The sequence below is a fragment of the Lutra lutra genome, chromosome 4, assembly GCF_902655055.1.
Source record: "Lutra lutra chromosome 4, mLutLut1.2, whole genome shotgun sequence".
In the NCBI taxonomy this organism is placed as follows: Eukaryota; Metazoa; Chordata; class Mammalia; order Carnivora; family Mustelidae; genus Lutra; species Lutra lutra.
In genome coordinates this window covers 26361908-26383678 of record NC_062281.1, presented here as the reverse complement: position 1 = coordinate 26383678, position 21771 = coordinate 26361908, and the positions used below count along the sequence as shown (strand labels likewise).

At 30.9% G+C, this 21771-nt stretch overlaps 1 protein-coding gene across 5 annotated transcripts in view; it reads right to left on the bottom strand.

Moving 5' to 3' along the window:
• Window positions 1-21771, bottom strand: part of CSMD3 (CUB and Sushi multiple domains 3) — a 1255873-nt gene that overhangs the window by 721917 nt on the left and 512185 nt on the right. For 3 of the 5 annotated variants that reach the window (XM_047727675.1, XM_047727671.1, XM_047727673.1), the window contains one exon: window positions 2892-2969. The exons of the other annotated variants lie outside the window; for them this stretch is intronic. In XM_047727675.1, the coding sequence (XP_047583631.1) occupies window positions 2892-2969 (78 nt within the window). The remainder of the gene's footprint in view (window positions 1-2891; window positions 2970-21771) is intronic. 5 annotated transcript variants of the gene reach the window in all.

Here is a 21771-nt window from a genome sequence, read left to right as displayed (position 1 = left end):
TTGGAGAAGTAGCTCAATAGAAATCATAGAATGGATGAATAACATGAAATGAATGAAAGTATGGATTTGAAGATAAAATAAAATTGAAAAAAAATTTATGGGAAACTCAGAGTTTCTTCATAATTCTACCTTAATAGTCTAGAAGACCCTGGTAGAAAAGTTGGTAAGACTACTAGTTCATTAAGTTCAACATTTTAAAATATCTTTAAAAATGTTTTAATATTTAAAACCTAAAATCTACATTTTCCCCTTTATTGACAAATCTACACTTTTTGATGAAAAACAGGGATGAATAGAGGCTTTTGGAGGTCAGGTATTAAAGCTGGAAAAAGAATCTAAATTAGCATTTAAACAACATAATGCTGCCCACAAACACTGCTGCAGCTTCCTGGATCTCTCATTAATTTGTTTCCTAGTTAAACTTTAAAGGTGCTACTGTGGGAAGACATGCTTTGGCAACGTGTATAGTTCATGTCCTCCTCACTTATGCTCACTTCTGGCAGTTCCAGTAACGGAATTGACTATTTTTTAAAAAATACAAGGTATGTTTCGTTGTGGTGGTGGTTATTTTTTCATTTGAAAGGTTTATATAAGAATTATATCCTTTTGAAATTATTTGTCCCTGTGTTGAATAAATGATATTGGAGAGAGGAAGACTCAAATGCTTACTTGTTAATAGATAAATAATAATGTTAAAAATTAAAACAATGTAATCCTTTTCTATAAACAACCATAGAGAATGTACTTTTGAAATGTTGATAAAATGTAGTGAAATGAAATTTGATATAATGCTGGTTTGTTATTTTGTGACTATAAGAAAGTGTTATTTTGTGACTATAAGAAACATAATTTGTTTCTATTTGTGATTATTTACATTAAAAATAAAAATAAAAAAGCATAAGAATAGTTTTTATCTTTTACATAAGATATAATAGGTAAATGTACATTAAGTTTTTAAATTCTGAAGTAAATTAAGATTTTTGCTTCATGTTTAACTTTTTTTGCTTCATTAACTTTTCTCCTGACAATTTTAAATCAAATATTCTTTAAATAAAATATTTTAAAAGAATTAGGTTTTTTGTGTAACAGATACACTGTCACCTCCAAATTTCTTTCTTGTTTACCTCCATAACTCTTATGCAAGAGCAATGAAAATGATAAATATGTCCACTAAGGCAATATACCAAATATAGATAATCGCATGCATTCTAATGCCTTGACAAATCTTAGCCCATTTTAGTATAAATAGCCTGAATTTCCCAGGACATCTGAAAACTCAAAGCATGTAGCCTATAAAATAACATTTATATAGCCAAAATGAGTGAAAGGGCGAACCAGCATAGTTTGTAATTCTACTTAGAGTTCCAAATTAGACACATTGACTAGAAAAATATTAGAAAAAAAGGTAGTCTACCTAATATTTAAGTTTGCAAAGACATAGCTTTTATTTTGTATTGACATGCTGAAATTTGGTTATGTCAGGATATTCATCTGACAAAATATAAACAAAATTATTTATATTTTCTTTTATAGGAAGAATTTCCTTCCAAAATGTATCAAAAAATTTATATATGAGAAAATTACTGTAACACTATTTTTCCTAAAAACATGTTTTTAACACCCAAAATGTAATAAAAATCATAATCATATAGCTAAGTACTTTGAAATGAACTGTTTAGTGCTTTGTAAAAGGTAACTTAATTTGATAAATGATTTCTTACTGATATCTGCTACTTTTAGCTCAGTTATTTGCAAGTTTAACAAAATGTAAAATCATATTTTAAAATTATGATACTTTAAAATGTTTGATAATATACAGGCTCTGAGGTTTTTTTTGATAGTTGATGTAATTGCTCAATTTCTGACATTTACCATTATATATATGTCAATAAACATGAAGAATATCCTTTTCCAATATAACCATAATGAATAATCTTTGTTAAAGAAAGAACTGTAAACTCATTTCATCAGATTATTTGGAATTGGATAATGCTAAAAATATATTCCTGTTAAAAATAACATATGCTTATTATTATTTATAATAATCTTATTTGTCATCAGTATATCATTTTAGCAGTCAGATGTTGTGACATTAATGGTTCCTTTCCAAATGTATTATACATACATGTAATGAGCAATAAGGTGGAAAATTCCTACAAACTTCTATTGATTTATATTACAAATACAAATGGCATAGCTCTCCTAAAAAATTTACTGTATGTTTGTTAACAGCAGTAAATATGAATGCGCTAATTCATTGATTCTTAATTTGAGATTTGAGGATGAACTTCAGATGATATATAAAACCCTGAATATTAAGCAAAATTGTGTACTGGGGCAGCACATAAATATGTGTATTTCAGGCCATTTTGTGATTTTCGAGAGAAAACAAAAAATAATTCTATAGTTAATTAATTTATAAAACACTTGACTTAAAGGGCATGGATAAGTTAATTCAAACAGAATATATTTTTTCTTAAATAAAAAAAATTGCTATAAAAAGAAACTTTTCCTTAGCAAAATAATTATGTTGAACAAAAATTCCTATAAGAAATCACCAATTTAAGAAATTACCAATTTAAGAAATTTTCACTTTTTCATAATCTCACATCCTAGAATTACAAAACAAGAATGCTATCCAACATGCTAGCTCAATAAGAATTTTTCCATCTGAAACAGTCTCAGCTTGGAAGTTTACCACATTAATCCGATAACTCAATATACATTTAAATATAAGAAAATTATGAATAGTAATCATGCATGTTATATAGATATTAATGCAGTTAATTTGGTAAATACACGAACATTTTTATAAAACACACACAAACAACACAGACACCACAAACTTCACTCTTGCACTAGAGAAAGTAACAAAAAAGGAGTACACTCACAGATAGAAAACTTGTTGCTGTTGTCTTTCCCTGGAAACAATTTAAATCCTCTAGATTTAAAATCTATGGCCTTTTTCACTAGTTAAGAAAACAAACAAAAACATGTATCAGGATATACAATTTTAAAATAAAATTCAAGTTAACAAATTTTGTTAGCATTGAATTATGCAAGTTAAAAGAAACTGCTTTCTTAAGCCTGATGTAGGGTACCCAGAAGAAAATAAAAAAGAAAATACAGCAATATAATCACTAAGTAGTAAAATACCAAGCAGTAGTGAAGGATTTTAAGAGTTCTATGGAACTCTTCTATGGAGAACCCTGCATATATGTGTGGATATGTTTTTAAATATTATGCAAGTTTTTATATGAGAGCAAAACATTAACACTTTATATAACTTGAATTCATCAAATTTTATGGAAAAATTAAACTGTAAAAATAAAAATACTGAGACACTATAAAAGTGGGAAGAATTTAATGAACAAGATTCTTAAACTAATATTTTAGGTAATTTAGCCTATGTGAAATATTAGGACACACTTAAGAAAATGGTATTAAAAAAATTTAAGATACATTTTAGTATTTCTGCCAATAACTCTTTCCTTTCAAAGTCATGGCTTTTGACATCAAGGTCTACAAAATTTATAAAAGTGAATTACAACTCTTCGGGTCTCATCTAAAATAGCTTGCTATTGTTTTTGATATTATGATATTGAAAGCAAATATCATAAGAGGCTGGTCTATTTCACGGTGCACTGTATTAAAATAGATATGACTGGATTTACCTAAAATATAAATATAGATTCACTGAAGTAACTGAAATATTATTCAGGTATTTTAGATGAAAGAAAATAAGTATTTCTTTAAATATAAATTGCTGGATTAACTAGAGTTGCTATGTACTTTTTAAAAATGATAAACAATAATGACACTAAGTGAAATAAAAGAAATCTATTCAATTGAAACCCCAGCAATTAAAAAAAATATGCAACCTGATCTTATGAGATATTTAAATATCAATTATTTTCTTTTAAAAACCAGCATGAACATAATGCAAGAGACATATTTAACTTCTTCAATCACAATTTAGAAAGCTTTAAATATTGATTTTTATAAGATTTATAGGCTAGATAACTTTAGACAATTAGGTTTTGTTCATGCCATGAACTGGAAAAAAGCAATATTGGTTTTTGTTAGATAGTTTAAATTAATCATTTCACTAATTCTTACTTGCTGTTTTACTCACTTAGTTCATATCATGGGTATTTTATTGGTTTTGAAAAATTTTATGTGATTCATTTCTTATTAATACCTCAAGAGAAGAAAGGTAGAGAGAGGGTCTGATTATTTACTAGAATATATAATTACAGACTATTTATATCAACTATGTTTTAAAAAAAAAAGGAGGAAATGACCATTGGAGTAGGATTTAAGAGACCCGATTCTTAGAATTATTAGTTGTGTGATTTTCACAAGAATGTCTTTTTACCTCAGCCTTTTCTCTTAAAATAAAAGTCTAAGACTAGATGACAGCTCAGTTTCTCTTCATAGTTCTGAGATTATCAGCAAAATAATGACCACCTCTACCTCTGTCTCTTAAATTGTGCTGTGGTAACTCTCTTCCACTCTTTCCTCATGGTAAGCCAGAGTTTAATTCTACTGGAGTATTCAACTGCTCTAAAGTTACTTAGCTCTGCCACTTTGTGAATTTTCCTTAAATTTCCTTAAATTCTTCTTGATAAAATAAACATTTTATATTTGAGGCATATTTCTGGATAATCCCAATCCAAACATGGATTATAAATAGGAATTCTACCTCGACTTTCCTTTGCACTCTAAAATTTTACTTCAACTATTACAGATGAGCCTGAAGATTTTATGGTAGTTTTAACATAAATCTGGAATTTTTTTTAAGGAATAAAGAAAAATAAATGAAAAATTTATAAACCCAAAGCCCAAAATTGAAGAAAAGCCCCGAAAGTAAAAAAGAGCTCAATTCTGTAATGTGTAACTGGGAATAAAGAATGTTGAAAACGTGTGTGTGTGTGTGTGTGTGTAATGTTTATGTAAGGTGCTTCCATTTAGACTATGTGGATAAACAATACCTAAATAGCTCATCACCTCAGACAAAAGAGTTTTAAATAGTTTCCTGATTCTAAAGAGACTCAACTTTATTATTATTGTTATTTTCTCTCTTAAGAAAAAATCTATCTTTTAAAAAAATGTGTTATAATGTAATTCAGATGCAGAAGAGGGAAGGACAGGGGAATATCCATTTTAAAGGAGAAAAAGGAGTGAATGGAAAATAATATAAAATTTTAATTTACAAAAAAACTTTGTTAAGCAGTAAACATATACTTTAGATCTTTTTATGATTTCAATAAAAAGAACACATAATGTATATCTCTTTGGAAAAAAATTAAAGGACAAATATTGCAAGTACCAATTACAAGACCTACTCTAAATTATGTATCAGTGAAATGTTAAATCAAAAGCTTATGCCATAAAGTATAAATATTATTATGTATTACAAGGTATATGCATTAAATAACAACATACCATTAAGCAACGAGTGCTTCTATTAACCACATTTAACTTATTATAAAATTAACCTGATCTTTGTAACAGGTATATCTCAGTAATAAGCATGGAAATTTATCACAGAAATAAATTAAAATATGTTGTCTATAAATACAGGTTTAAAAAAGTGTTAAATGATTGTGTGTTGTTTGTGTCAACTCCTTTCCCTGAGCTTCTCAAAGGCAGAAATAGCATTTTTTTTTCATGTGGAACATCTGAGTGTATGACTGAATGGACACATGCAATACTGTAAATCTTGGCTCATTTAACTAAAGATATTTGGTTAGATTTCCTTTATTAATCATAAATCAGAAGGAAAAAAGTAATAAAAGAATGAATGTTCAAGTAGAAGTAGTTTCATGTATAAAGCTATTTTTGAATATATAAAACTATGTACATTCTAACATTTTTCAAAAAGTTTATTAAATGCAAGACGTAGACATGTGCAGAAATATCTGTTTTCTTCTGCTTTCTACATACTAAACAGTTTTTGTTAACTTTTTATTTATTGCTTTTTTTTATTTTACTTGTGCTTTTCTTAGCATAAGGGAAATATTTATAATATGGAAAAAGTCTGGAGAAAGGACCATTATTGGGCAACAATCAAATCCACAATCCATCTTTTTTTTTTTCTTTTGTTAGTTGTAAGCCCTGGACACTAAAAAAAACATTTTGTTTCTGTGATCTTTGTTAAAGTACTTTTAAACCACTATAGGGGATTAGCACTGCAGTATTTTTCAGATCAATTATTATTCTGTTATCTTCAAAATCAATTGGAATTCTAAAATGCATTTTAAAACTTAACCAAAAAATGGCAATTGATGTTTCTTAAAACTCATGTAACTTCCATTTTTAACTGTTCCCGCTATCACTGAACTTGTAAAACTTGAAGTCATAAGACATCTCCTGGCTTCAAGTTCCTTATTTGAAAATTAATAGACTCCTTACTACATAATCACAAAAGTCATATGCCTGCATTTGTTAATACTCTTTCATTGCTATATATAGATAGCATGCAATTTTGCAGAACTACGATCTTTGAAAAAGAAAAGAAGACATGCTTATTATTAGGGAGAAGACATTTTTTCATTGGAAAATATTTCAGATTTCTATGGGACTTTAGTAGAAGAATAATGCATTATTCACTGTTCCCTTCCATTTTCTACCTAGATTATATTCTAAAACAATAATAAAAATAAAACAAATGCCACATTCTGTTCATGTCATAATCTTCCAAATTTGTAGTATTTATTTTGGCCATAATTTATGTTGCAAGTGTCAGTAGCTGCATTATAAACTTGTGATTAAATAGTAGTTCTTTGGAAAAGTAAATCATTTCTTTTGAGAAAGTGAGTCATTCTATCTTATTGTTTGAGGGGGTCAGTTTTGCCTCATTTCAGCTTTTCAAGTGCATAATAATGCCTTTCTTTTCTAGTGTGTTTTTTATCATGATACTTGGATGTATAATTCTTATTTTGATGTATAACTCTTCTTATTTTGAATTAATTACAATCATATCTTTATCTTTACACTCAATAAGTAAATTACACTAATAAAATGATTTCCTTTAGGTTTTGTTGTAGTTATTAATACTAATATATACATGGGTTGTTTGATTAGAGACGATAGCACATCTCACCATTGACAGTAGATTCATTTACCTGGGTATAAAGAAATATAATCAATCATTGGCTAAGAATTTTATTACAGGTCATTATCATGTTATAGAATGGTGTGCTATTTGTAGCCTTTCTATCACAGGGGTAGGAGATGGGAGACCTGTGTACTAGCCCCAAAGACATGGGATAAGTTATTTAACTTCTCTATTCACTTCTAAGGGATTTGTTCATTTATTCTCAAGTATTTAGGTGTAGAATTTGGACCAAAGGGAGAAGAAAGACTGATATACTTGGAATACTTGATTCTATCCCAAATTTAAAATACATAGAGAGATAAAAGAAGTATCAAACTGTGTTAAGAGGATACATTTTTATTTGTTTGTTTGTTGTTTGAAGGAAATGCTGGCTCTATGTAACTGACCTAATCACATTAAAATTTAACACCCATTCTCCACATCCTATACTGGCAGAACAAAATACTTCTTCGGGAGATATTTAGCATGAAGGAGGCTAATCAGTGGCTCCTTCCACATCATCCTTGGAAGAAGAAATATCAAGAATCTATGCTGACACTGGAGTAAAAGCTAGGCAGTATTCTTAGAGCGTCTCCTTAACCATCTTTCATATAAGGTTTACCCCTCCATACAAATATCTGAGAATAGAATTTTGCATTATAAACATGTCTGTAGTATAACTTTTAAAAATGATTGCAAGTATTTTGCCTTTAGATCATGTTTCTCGATTATACACTAAAAAGGATAATAGATATTCAGCCAAATACTGTAAGTGGCTTCTGAATCTTTGTGAAAAGTATTCTATTCCACAATACGTTAAAAGGAGAGAAATGATACTGGCCGCCATTTAATGAAAAAGGCAGTGGTACAACTAAATATGATCAAAAACACTGAAAAGGCCATTTATAGAGACTTACATATTAGGCATATGTAAGACTCAAAATATTCTCAAATTTAAAATGATGGAATTAAATCAATTAAATGTAGTAAGAAATGATATATATGCAATTCTGAAATTATTTAAAAATCTAAAACATTATCCCTTTTAAAATTCCTAGGAAAAGTAATAGGTTCAGACACTCTAAATTTTTTTTAAAGCCATAAACTTTGATTTATGCTATCATGCTACTTTGTGCCTAGCAGTGAATCTTGCATATCGAGTATACAAATATAAAACTATGTGTTGTCCAATTTTTAGCCGAAAGAAAATTTACAATTATATATTGTACCACTATGCTTACATTCTACAACAGATTACAGGTATCAGAACACAGCAAGAGTTTAATAAATGTTAGTTATTCTTATCATTGTTAATACCAGTTATAATTTTAAGATCTAATCAGTTTCATAGGTTAATGCAAATGGGGCTGCAATATACTAAAAATTTGCAACTATTCTGGGTCACGTCTTTTTCACTGTGTACAGATATGATATATAAATATATAAGTTAAATCATCTACTTTCCCTGGATTTCTAAATATATCTAGATATCTAGATAAATCTTTATCATCTATATCTATATCTACATCCATATCTATATCTGTATCTATATCTATCATCCCTAAATCCTTTGGCCAAAATAGTAAATTTGGTAAAAATATATAGAAACATCCTTAGACATGCAATCATGCTAGTTTTTATGAACACATGTATCATTATTCAGCATATTTTAAGGCATTCTTGTAGCAGGCCCATTTTCACTTTTACAAAAGAAGATTCTGAAGTTATAAGGTCTTAAAATTTTAATGAGATCAATCTAGACCCTAAATCTTTGAATCTTATTTTTCAGTCATTTTAGATTGAGAAACAAGTGCCTTATTATTATTTTTTTTTAACTTGGGAAACTAACAGAGTGACTAGAGTGGAAAAGAGCCATCATACTTTATGAAATCAATTTCTTAATTTTCACAAGTCTGAATTAATTTTGTTGCTTTTTATTTGAGATAATAGATGACCAAATACTTAAAAAAATCACACTACTAATTATAAGATAGAGACTCTAAAGTTTGTGTAGGGGCTTTCTTTCCTCCCAGAAATGGAACAAATTCAGGAATCCAAAACACTTATGTAGATAACAGCAGATCCACCCGCAATGCTTGGCTTAACAGGTCTTGCAGTTACAGCGTGCTGTAAAATGTCAGGATTATAAGAAAAATATGAGATTTTTTATATTCTCTTTAGGGATTCTTATAATTGGCGTAATAAAAGTCACCATATGGGAAGAGTCACCATTGGCGTGGTTCACAGACATTTTTAAAACTTTTAAAACTGTCTTAGCCTTTAATTGTTTTTATCCTTATTTTTCTGATAGCTTCAAATGAGCTTTTTTAAATTATCTTTAGTTCTACAATTAAATATTAAGATCCACTCCATTCATTTTCCTAGGCCCTTTTTTGATATATTCTTTTGAATAGAAATTACTTTCTATTCATTTTGTAATTTCTGTTCTCTTTTCATAATTCTCATATTTTTACTAAGGGGAATTTCACTATAAAATATAACATGATAATATATAAATATATATAATATAAAATGATAACATTCTTTTTTTTTTTTTTTTAAATAGAATGCTTAGGACAGCCCTGGTTTTCACAAGAATGCCTTAGGGAATATGAGGATTAGGCAAAACTTCCCAAATAATCTCAACAACAAAAAAATATACAACAGAAGGCTTATTAAAAACACAAAAATCAAAAACAAAAAACTTTTTTTATTCAAAATAAATGAAGTACTTTTTTGTCAAATATTTGTTTTATACTTGACATCAGAGATCACTATAACGCCTTCTAATACAAAACTAACTGGGAAAGAAACAACTGCTTGAATAACAGTGACCACAGTTAATGAATATCATCAGATGTGAGGCAGTGGAATGTATCTGTCCACTACAAATTTCATTGGTACATGGAATAATTTTAAATAAAAAATCCAGGAAAATATTATTGTTCTAATAAGTAACAATATTTCCTCATCTCTTTTGTTTCAGATTGTCATATTTTATCTAACTTCTTCACTGGAAGCCTCGGTGTCATTGCCTGGCTTCTGCTTAAAACAAGCATAGATGGGCTCTGATAATTGTATTTGATGCAGAGTTATACTACTAAACAAATGATGTTGAGGACAGCAAAGAACTGATCATAACCCATCTATGTTCTATATTGACTACATGCCTTTCCAGATCTATCTTCTTCCTTGTTCTTTGTGCAGAAGATTGATCTGAATAGGCTACATCCTGCCACATAAACTGTGGCATTGTCTAGAAGGACTGATGCTAACTAGAGACTTGTTTGAAAAGCAAACTACTAAACCCTACCACAGACCTACTGAATTAGAATTTATGGTTTAAGAAGATCCCTGGATGATTCTCATATACATTTAAGTTTGTGAAACACTAGATTCTAACAACAGGCTCCCTTGTTCTCTGGAGAATTCTACCAAGAGGGAAGGAGGGAGGGAAATGAGATCAGGATGATTCTGCAGGGTCTCTCACCATTACTTTGACTGGAGTTGACTAGGACCTTAACTCAAGCTCACTAGTTTTTCATACCAGATTGACACACATATCTTTGTCCAACATCTCCCTCCACTCATCCCAGTAGGTCGGCAATGGTGGAGCCTAACTGCTACTACTCTGCATTATAGCATGATCCCTTTGGTTTATTTACATCCACACATTTAGAAATATTCCCTTTGTTGGTAAACCCTTCTTGAGTTAGCCCATGTTCCACTGCTCCCCAATGGATTCTGAAGGATATAACACTGGGACACGAAAATCATTGGAAATATGTATTAAATATCTCTTAATGTATTTAAAACCACTCTTACACTTCAAAAGGTAACATTTAAGTAAAAATATGGGTGGCCATCGCTCATAATTCTATCATTAGTGCTTACTTAAGTCCTAACGAATGCTTTGAAGAGCTAGATCACATATCTACTGTTTTTTTCTGTCAATTACTTTGCTCTGCCCAAGAAGCAAAGAAAATTCAAGGATAAGGTAGATAAGAAGGTAAGTGAGCTCGCTGTACTAAACTTAGAAAGCAACTGAACTAAGGGTAAACTGGCAAAAAAAGAAAAAAAAAGGGTAAATAGAAACCTAAGATGAACTGAATGCTATACATTACTTCGGTGTAATTTATACTTGAGATCAGTATGGATAGTGTTAAGTAAAGCTGTATGTATTAGTTGTTACCAGAATTCTCTATCAATATCGCATTAAACTATCTATATTTATTTCTAAGGAAATAACTTAAGAAATTTAAAACTCTATGTTAATTATTTTCTTAATTTGTTCACATACTTTACCTTATATATAATTTTTATATTACTAGAGCATATTTTCTTCCTATACTGGCTCCAGAAGTGGGCCGTTTTCATTTATTGGTTGTGTATCTAAAGCATGGGTGCTCTATGCCTACTGTTTTTTAAACCACAAAGTATCTACTCAAAATTGGATGATTTTCCTCCTTTCTACAGATGTAAAATGGAGAAGTGCTAAGTAGATTGCCCAAGGTCATACATATGTTAGTTAAGTATGTTCATTCAATTGATTCTGATACTTCAATACTAGTGGTTATACCACCTTCTGACTATGGAATAGCAGCATTCCATATATTTAATCAAAACTCTCAAGTGTATATCCAGAAAACCACAAATAAATGGGGTTAGTATATACTATCCTAATTTACTTTTTAAATCAAAGCTTATCCTATAAAATTTAAGTGGTCAACAATAGCTGACTTTAATCATGTTTCACTTTAATATAGAGTAGAATTGGCATCATTAACTTAATATTGAATGGAGATATTGATTATTTACTTGTACCAAGTATAGTCCTATGGCTTGAAGTCTCTTAATATTTTATTTTTAAAATGTGAACAGATGAATCAAAAAGGTGTAGTATAAGCCAACTGCTATATGAATTTCAAATCATCCTGTAATCTTTTTAGTTAAACCATCTTTGGCTGCATGCCTTTCTAATGGAAAGTTCAGGAGAGTTGATTTTTTTTTTCTTAATGTAAGCCTTATAAATGAAAAATTTCTACCTGTTCTGGGATCTAGACAAAAGTCAATCTAGAAATGTTTCACTTTGATCCCATTTAGTATTAAGGAAGAAATGCCATTTGAAGAATATTTTAAATAAAGAAAAATCAACCATCAGCACTAAAAAGCAATAGTCCATGATATAGAATATAAATGATGTAATTGTGAAGAGAAAAATATTCTATGCAATGCACCCCAAACCTAATACCATGCTGTTCTGCCATATATGAAGACTCTGCTCTTCCTAAAATTGTAAAACTTAATTGTGTGATTTCACTCTGTGCACAGCAGGGCAGCCATATGCTCTAGAAAACTACATGCAAGGGAAGCAGCTTGTTGCAAAAGTGGGTGAAAATGCCCTGAAATAATTCTGAACAAGTTAAAAATGTCTCTAACATAGGACCATTCCTTCATACTCCAAAAAGCAGAGGAGTCCACTTTGGCACCAACTTTGAGCACAAATAGAAAGTCTAGCCCCTTCAAAATATTTTAACAAGGGAAAAGATTTAAAAGTGACAAGCATCACATTTACTGTGACCATCATTCACAGGTAAGATAATGAGCTCTGGGGTGCCTGGGTGGCTCAGTGGGTTAAGCCGCTGCCTTCGGCTCAGGTCATGATCTCAGGGTCCTGGGATCGAGTCCCGCATTGGGCTCTCTGCTCAGCAGGGAGCCTGCTTCCCTTCCTCTCTCTCTGCCTACCTCTCTGCCTACTTGTGATCTCTCTCTCTCAAATAAATAAATAAAATCTTTAAAAAAAAAAAAAGATAATGAGCTCTGGTAACCATCAGGGGAAATCAATGACACATAAAACCATTTTCATCTCCAATCTTTAAGCTTTCCTTTTTAATCAATGTAGTATATATTTTCTTTTTTTTGTTTGCGCATTCTATAAAAATGAGAAATGGCATGTTAATATAAGGAATAAGCTACTAAGATATATGATTAACAATTACTGACAAGTGTAATGATGGGGTTGAAAATCTGAAAAAAACATTTATGAAGACCATCGTTCTTGAGATGATAGTTCCAATTAACATGAAAAGATATATGCTTTCTAAAATCTACTCAAAGGAAAACAGAAACACGGGGTCATCAGTAGATCTTAAAATCCCTGCAAAGGAATAACTCAAAAGCATGGCTTGAGGGGTAGCATTGGATAAAAATGTTAAAATAGTTACTTGCAAATTTCTCAGTTGTGAAAAAAATGTTTTAGTTGCTTAATATTGTCATAAAGGTCCTCAGGAATTCAGGGTATTTTTATCTAATACCTTTTTAAAATACATAAACCTATTATCAAGTAAATTCTAACATTTTATTTTTTCTCTTCCTTCTCCCTTAAGAGCAACTTATTCAACAAAATATAAAAGAATTAGAAATATAAAAATATATTTATTGGTATGAATAGCATAGTTTTGACAATTTTACAGATGTGATGAAATGTGGTAATGGAATAGAAAGTGAGGATGATAATCAATAAATAATTATGTATTTAAATAATAAATTGGTACATTTCTAGACATGGATTTTTAAATTGTTACAAATACTGACACTGAACACAGTTTTCCACCCCATAATATAATTAGGAAAAAGTCAAGAGAACAATGAAAAAAACAAAACAAAAAAATGACAAGATATTGATAAAGCATGCAATAGTCAATATTTATATGTAGTACACTCATCTAAATGTTAATAATTCCCTATCTATTAAATATATATCTATTTGACCAATATCAAAGTTTTTCCATAAAAAATCAATAATATAATAAAAATAGCTTACAAGAATCATATGCAACCAGATAATTTTCAAAAAGTTATAAATTATTCTGTTATCATTTATGTTATACATGCATGAAAATCAATACATCACTTAGTCTCATAAAGACCTGGGAATTCAAGCAGGCAAATGCAACTTGCCATTTATATCAAACAGAAGATAATGGTTAATTATTCAATCATGAAAATTTTTGATTTGATAATCAAATTTTGTATCCTTCTTTTCACTGATTTGCTTCATCTATAAATTAACCCTCCAGAGATTTGAAACATAGTAAGTAAAGGGAAACTAATCTTCGTATTTTTTTCTTTCTGTTATTTGATAATACATTTTTAAAAAATCCTTTCAAGTTATAGATTTTAGCATAAAAGTTAAAAGTAATAGATTAATTAAAATTTGACATGGAAATGCTTTCAACATTTATCCATACACTCATTGATCTTCCCAGTGAAATCATAACTAATATAATCAGCTTAGTCATTCTTAGGAGTTGACAGAACTATTGTCATTAAAATTGACCCAAGAAATCCATCGCCCTAAAATATCCCCTCTACTCATGAATTTCCCACCACTAGAATAATTCCTACAGAATTAAAATATAACTTTTACTATAATATCTGAGATAGTTTATCAGCATTGGGAATATTTCAAGTGAAGAACAAGATCTCTTGGAGATTGGAGAGAGAGCAGGTACTATTTGACAAGTAATGCTCTATCCCCATGATAATCATCCTAATGTAAATTCTTGCTATTCAGTGTATCAACATAACCTGTAGTCTTGTTAGAAATGCAGAACTCCAGATCCCACCCAATTCCACCAAATCACAATCTGCATTTGAACAAGACTGCCAGGTGATTTGTATTCACATTGAAGATTGAGAAGCATAGTCTAAGACTTGGAATCCCAGTCTCTATCAACTATTATTTCCACCTCTGTATACATTATTAATTTGTCTGTCTGCTCCTATTTAAATTTTTTATTTAATTTCCTGTTGAAATAACATCTTAAAGAAAGTTATATTAGGGGGCGCCTGGGTGGCTCAGTGGGTTAAAGCCTCTGCCTTCGGCTCAGGTCATAATCTCGGGGTCCTGGGATCGAGCTCCACATCGGGCTCTCTGCTCAGCGGGGAGCCTGCTTCCCTTACTCTCTCTCTGCCTGCCTCTCTGCCTACTTGTCATCTCTGTCTGTCAAATGAATAAATAAAATCTTAAAAAAAAAAGAAAGTTATATTAGATAATATCGCTTCCCTGCTAAAGACCACCAGTGGCTCCTGTCTCATTTAGATTAAAATAAAACTCTTTACCTCAGCCTAAGAACCTATATGATCTGTGGTTTCCACCAGTTTCCTACCTCATTTCCACCCCCTCCTCCTTGGCCACGGAACTCCAGCACACTGGGCTTTTTCTCAAGCAAAATTCAAACTCCTTCTAGCTCGTTGTTTTCTCTATGTGATACGATTTCTCCTGTGATCTTAACATGGCTGTCTTCTTCCATGATGTTCAGGTCTCACTTTAACTTTTACCTCCTCAAAGAGGCCTTTCCTGCTCTCTAAACTAAGGTAGTCACCCATATATTGCACAGCCTGTTTTAATTTTCTGCACCATCCCTGCTACCATCGTTTTTTGTTTATTTGCATATTGTCTTTTTCTCCTCAATTGAATATAAACTCAATGAAGCAGGGTCTACTCATTTTTGTTCAATGTCACTTACTCAAGAACTGGAAGAGAGTCTGGTGTTTAAGTAACTCAGTAAATATTTGTTGAAGAAGGAAGGAAGGGAAAGGAAGTGAAGGGAAGGAGGGAAACAGAGAAGGAGGGAGGAAAGAGGGAGGCAGAAAAGAACCAAGATTGTTAAAGAAAATAAATGAGAAAAGAAACAGACTGAGAGAAAAAGATGAAGGGGAAAAATCCAGAAAGAAAGTCCAAAAAGGAAGGAAGGAAGAAAAGAAGAGGAAAGAAAACAAAAAAGAAAAGGAGATCCTGAAGAAAGCAACTTTGTCATCTTAGACACTAACTTAAAAAGCTAGAATTAGATCCTCAAATGGAGAGTTTTTAGAATTTAAGGTATATAGGTAGGTACTGATATCCAAAAGAAGTGTTTATTTGGCTGAGTTATCATCTATTAAAATAAGGAGAGAGCCAATCTTCGACTTCCTTGATATTAGTGCTGGCCACATCTATGTCTATTTTAACATTGGCTATACAATTTAATAACCATAAGTTCACATCTTCAAAAATCAAGAAGAAATAGAAGATGATGGTAAATACATTTAATATATATCTGGATAGATTTATAGACACTTAGGATTAGAAGGGGGAGTAACAATCATATTACTGATATTCTCTTTGATGCTTAAATGCTTTCTAAATATCTAATTTGTCCATCAAGCTATGCTTGAATATCTTATTAGTGATTTGGGAATTTCTGATTCCTGAAACACAAAATCTGTATTTGAACAAAACTTGATGTTAGAAGTCTTTTTTATAATATTTTTTATCTCCCTGTGGTTCCACACAAGTTCTACAACCTATGGCCAAACAACTTTGATCTCTCTTACATATAATAACACATCACACATTTGAAGATAGCTATAACTCATCCGCACTCACATATCATATTGATTCTGTAGCAATTCTTTTTCTTAGATGTGACAGATAATTTTTCTCTACAGTTTTATCCCTACCAATTTTCCTTTAAAAATAAAGACCATATTCTACTTCTTTGGAATTCATCACATGCTTAGCAAAGAGGTAATAAGTTCAATAAAAACCTTAATATTTGATGGCCATATGTCAATAACCATAAATATCTAAGTAATCATGCATAAATTAACTTCTTTATTGTGCTATTGCTCTTTAAGATTGAAAAAGAGAACATGTTTTAGATTTACAAATGTATACTCTATAAAACTATTAAATAGAATTTTTGGAAACAGTATTAGTTGCTTACAAGCTGTTGAAAATACTTAAAATTTTACATGTAGCCAGATAGCCTATTAGTGGAAGGCCTATTGTAGGCACCCAAAATCTATCACTTCAATAAAGTTTTTGTCATATTACAGGGTTTTTTTTTTGAACAAAATTGTTATGTATCAGAATTTGATATCTGAATTAAACTAGAAATTTCAGCTTGTCTGATAGTGTTTTCTCTTTTCTGCTAAGCAATGTAAGTGCTAAGATGAGCTAACTTGAAGAAAATATTACTCATGATAAAAATGAAAAAAAAATACTGCTTTTGTTTAGATTAAAACTGCTGACCTAAAATGAAGTTTTATGCTGAATTAACCACTCTAATCTTAAAGGTGAAAAAAAAAATAAAGAGTTCTAGTCAAAAACTAATGATTAAAATAGGTTTCCTTTTAGGTTGCTGTTATAAAGAGGGGGGAGTCCACATCATATTCAATTTTAGTTAAATGCAATTTCCTATTAGTAAATCAAACTAAAGCTCTGTTTGATCCTATTGATATGATTAAAAATACTATGAAACATACTATGGAAAAATTGACTACTATGGAAAAACTGACTACACTATGTCAAAATAAACAGCAACTATGGCTATAAAATGCTTATAACACATTTGACTCCACAACATGTTATAATCACCTAAGTTAATATTCTACTAGGACAAACAATAAAAGAGAGTTTATAATTATATATTGATGTATAGGAACTCTTCAGAAGAATATATCCACATTTTATACTTGAAAACAGCAGCTACCAATGCTTCTCATTAACAGCTAACAGAACTTGTCTACATATTGAAAAAAAAAGATATATTTCATAATATAAAGCAATGTTAAACTAAATTATGTGGAGAAACACATCTTAATGATTATTTTTTAAATGGCATGACTATAAACTTCCTGAGAAAGAAACACCATTGTGCCGCTCATCTATATCACTTTAACATTAATAACATCTAATACAAGGCTTTGAATATACTAGGCCCTTATAAATCCTGAATAAATGAAAGAAAGAATGATCTAGCAATATAAACTAGCTTTTCATTACATTCTCTGCTGGGCCACAATTTTCTTTACAAAATAACGATATTGTATTAGATGAATCTGAAATATTCTAGATAATTTTCAAGTATATAATTCTAGAAGTACAGGACACTCTACTTGTAATGTTTTAATTATGTTATTACATAGGTCCTGTTATCTTAAGTGAGCCTACATATCTTAGGGTTGAACTATACTGAACTATAGGGTTTAGGGATTATTGAAAAAGGTGGTTTAAGTAAATATTAATAATTAATTTCAAAAGAACTTATTGTTAAGGTAAAAGTATTCGGGTGAAATTTAAATATTACTAGATATTATTAGATTATCTAATTTTAGACATCTGGGCATTTTGTAAACTAAAAATATCAATTGTTTTTAGATTATTTATGTGAATGTAAACTCCTATCAAGTATAGTTGAACATTTCTTGTGTTTATTTTGGTATAGACTCCTCATATTTTTATTCAGCACAAGTATCTATTCAAACCATTTTCAATGCATCTTGTGATATACACAATTTACTAGTTTGAAACTTTTATTCCTATTTCAAAAACTAGTTCTAATATCTTCTGTGCAGCCTTCCTCAACTTATTACATTCAGAAGTAGTTAGTCACTCTCCTTTCTTCAATAGCATTCCAAAAATACTGTTCTGGTAGTGTTTCTCACAATAAATTTGTAATTACTATTTTTTTAAAAATTATACAGACCTCCTGATGGCATAGCTTGCATTCTTCATTTTTATACCTCTCCTATCCAGTACGATGTCATGCACACAGCAAGACTTAAAACATATTTGATGAATAATACAAGTAACAGTAATTAGTATTTGTTGAGCACAAGACAACTGTGTTATTATTTTTCCACCCAGCTAACTACGACGCAGGTTTTCTCCATTACTAAGAAGTTGAGCTTTTAGAGTTGAAGTAATTGCTCAAGACCAGAGAGCTAACAAGGGGCAAATACAGACTCAGTCTAGTTCTCAAATCTCTAGGTCTCAAACCTCTCAAACCAGAACTAACTAGCAATGCTGGGCAATTTGGTTTTATCTTTCCACTAGGAAAAAATACCTAAAATTTTTTAGCATTTCCACCTAATACCATGTTTAATCCTCACAGAAACCCTACTGTAATACAATGACACTATTTTGCAGATATGGGAATAGAGCCCTGATAGTTCATGTAACCTGCATAGGGTCTCACACATAGTAGGTAGCATAAGTGGACTAAAATCCAGTCAATAAAAGCTGGATTCTCCTTCTAAGGACTATAGGATGCTATGACCACAGGAAACTGTGGTGTGTGCTAGTACACAGTTTAAAGAAGATCTAAAACAACACTGTTTTTTAGTATTCTTTCTTTTTTGCTTTTTATTTCAATGTCAAGAGACTTTTTTTTAATGGAGAAAATTGGAAATGGTTTCCTTTTACTGAATAAAAGTAGAAAGTGAAAAAATATTTTAAGAAGATAATTGAAATTGAATTAACTGATCATTTATTTACTTGCGTGTGTGTGAGAGAGAGAGAGGGAGTGAGCACAAACAGGGGGAGCAGCAGGCAGAAGGAGAAGCAGGCTCCTCGCTGAGTAAAGAGCCTGATATGGAACTCAACCCCATGACCTTGAGATCATGACCTGAGCCAAAAGCAGATGCTCAACCAACTGAATAAAATAAATAAATAAATCTATAAATAAATAAATAAAATCTTAAAAAAAAAACAAGATACCACAAAATGAAAATGAAATTACATTCCCCCTCTCTCTCTGCCTGCCTCTCTGCCTACTTGTGATCTCTGTCAAATAAATAAATAAAATCTTAAAAAAATGAAATTGCAGTGTGACTAAAGAAAAATTATGAAAAATTAACTAAATTATCATACAACATAAAATAGCATGAATTTGAACACCTCAAAGGAAACTATGCTATCACAATCTCTATCACATATATGCTTTAAATGGTAATGACTTTCAGCAAAATAATATTCATTGCATAACATTAATATTTATTCATATGAAATTTATCAGCTTTATAGCTTTCTTGGGTTTAACTATAAATATCCTTCGATTTTATAAATGGATAAGGGCTATACGCAAGTCACTTATATCTAGTTTTATGTTGTGAATTTTGAAGTGGTAATATATAAAAGCAATATACTATTGTGGGTTCATGAGAATATGATGCTTTTTATGAATTAAAATACTGAAATACATAGATATTTGAATATATTGAAAATTATAATTTTAAGACTTCTAAGAAATTTAAGTGAATGTTTTAGTGGTCATATTATAAATATAAATCCATTAGCTTAACAAATATTATTTAAATAGGTCTATGGTTCAGAAGCTGTTCTAAGCACTGGGAATACAGCATGAGCCAGACTACGCACTCCTTACCTCAGAGAGGTAAATTTTATAGGACAAGCCGTAGGGCTAGTGATTACAAATGCAGGAGAAGTACAGAGTACAATGGTGAGTTAAAAGAGAGAAACCTAACTTTTCTGGAGTTGATAATTTAAACTAAAATTTCAAAAGGGAATTAGAATGATCTGGTTGAAAGGATGGAAAGAATAGTTCATAAAAGCAGTTTCAAGTAGAAAAGAACACGCTATGTTTGGCCAACTAAAAGAATTTCTGTTTGGCCAAAAAAAAAAAAAAAAAAAAATAGAGGAACTATGAGAATCCTACAGGATGAATTTGGAGATATGGACAAAAGCCAGAACACGGAATTTCTTGTGAGTCATCACCAAATCTTGGCTTTATTCCTAAGAAGCCATTGGAAGCTTTAATGCAGTGGTGTGATGTGATCAGGTTTTATTTATTTATTTTTATATTATATTATGTTAGTCACCATACAGTACATCATTGGTTTTTAAGGCAGTGTTCCATGATTCATTATTTGCATGTAACACCTAGTGCACCATGCAATACGTGCCCTCCTTAATACCCATCACTGAGCTAACCCATCCCTCCAACCCCCTCTGCTCTAAAACCTTCAGTTTGTTTCCTGGAGTCCATAGTCTCTCATGGTTTTTTTCCCTTCCTTCTCCTAATGGCCTCCATGCTCTTCCTTATGTTCCACAAAGAAGTAAAACCATATGATAATTGACTTTCTCGGCTTGACTTATTTCACTCAGCATAATCTCCTCCACTTCTGTCCATGTTGATGCAAAAGTTGGGTATTCATCCTTTCTGATGGGTGAGTAATAATATTCCATTGTGTATAGGAACCAGGTTTTATTTTTATTTTTTTTAAACATTTATTTATTTGACAGAGATCACAAGTAGGCAGAGAGGCAGGCAGAGAGAGGAAGGGAAGCAGGCTCCCTGCCGAGCAGAGAGCCCGACGCGGGGCTCGATCCCAGGACCCTGGGATCACGACCCGAGCCGAAGGCAGAGGCTTTAACCCACTGAGCCACCCAGGCGCCCCAGGAACCAGGTTTTAAAGACAATTCTGCCTACATTGTGGACCATGGAATAGAAGAACAAAAACTGATTTGTGTTCTCTAAAATACCTAGAAAAAAACTAAGAAATTAGTTTTACATTATGTTTACTGACTCATTCAATATGTCAATTAAATGACTCACTGTCAGCCTATACCCTGTAACTCTTTGAGTATCTAATCAGTGATGAGCTTTACAAAATTTTTCTTTTACCACCAGATTAATTTCTCTGTTTCTTCCACTCTATCTCAATCTCTTGAAGGAGGGGGTCATCTATTATCTTTATTTTCTAGATCACATCCTGGTACTCAGTAGACATTCCAGGTATGTCTGGTGAGCTGGAATTATTTTTATAAAGAATACTGCTTTGATGTCAGCTGATTCCAATTTAGAAATTTGGCCCTGTTA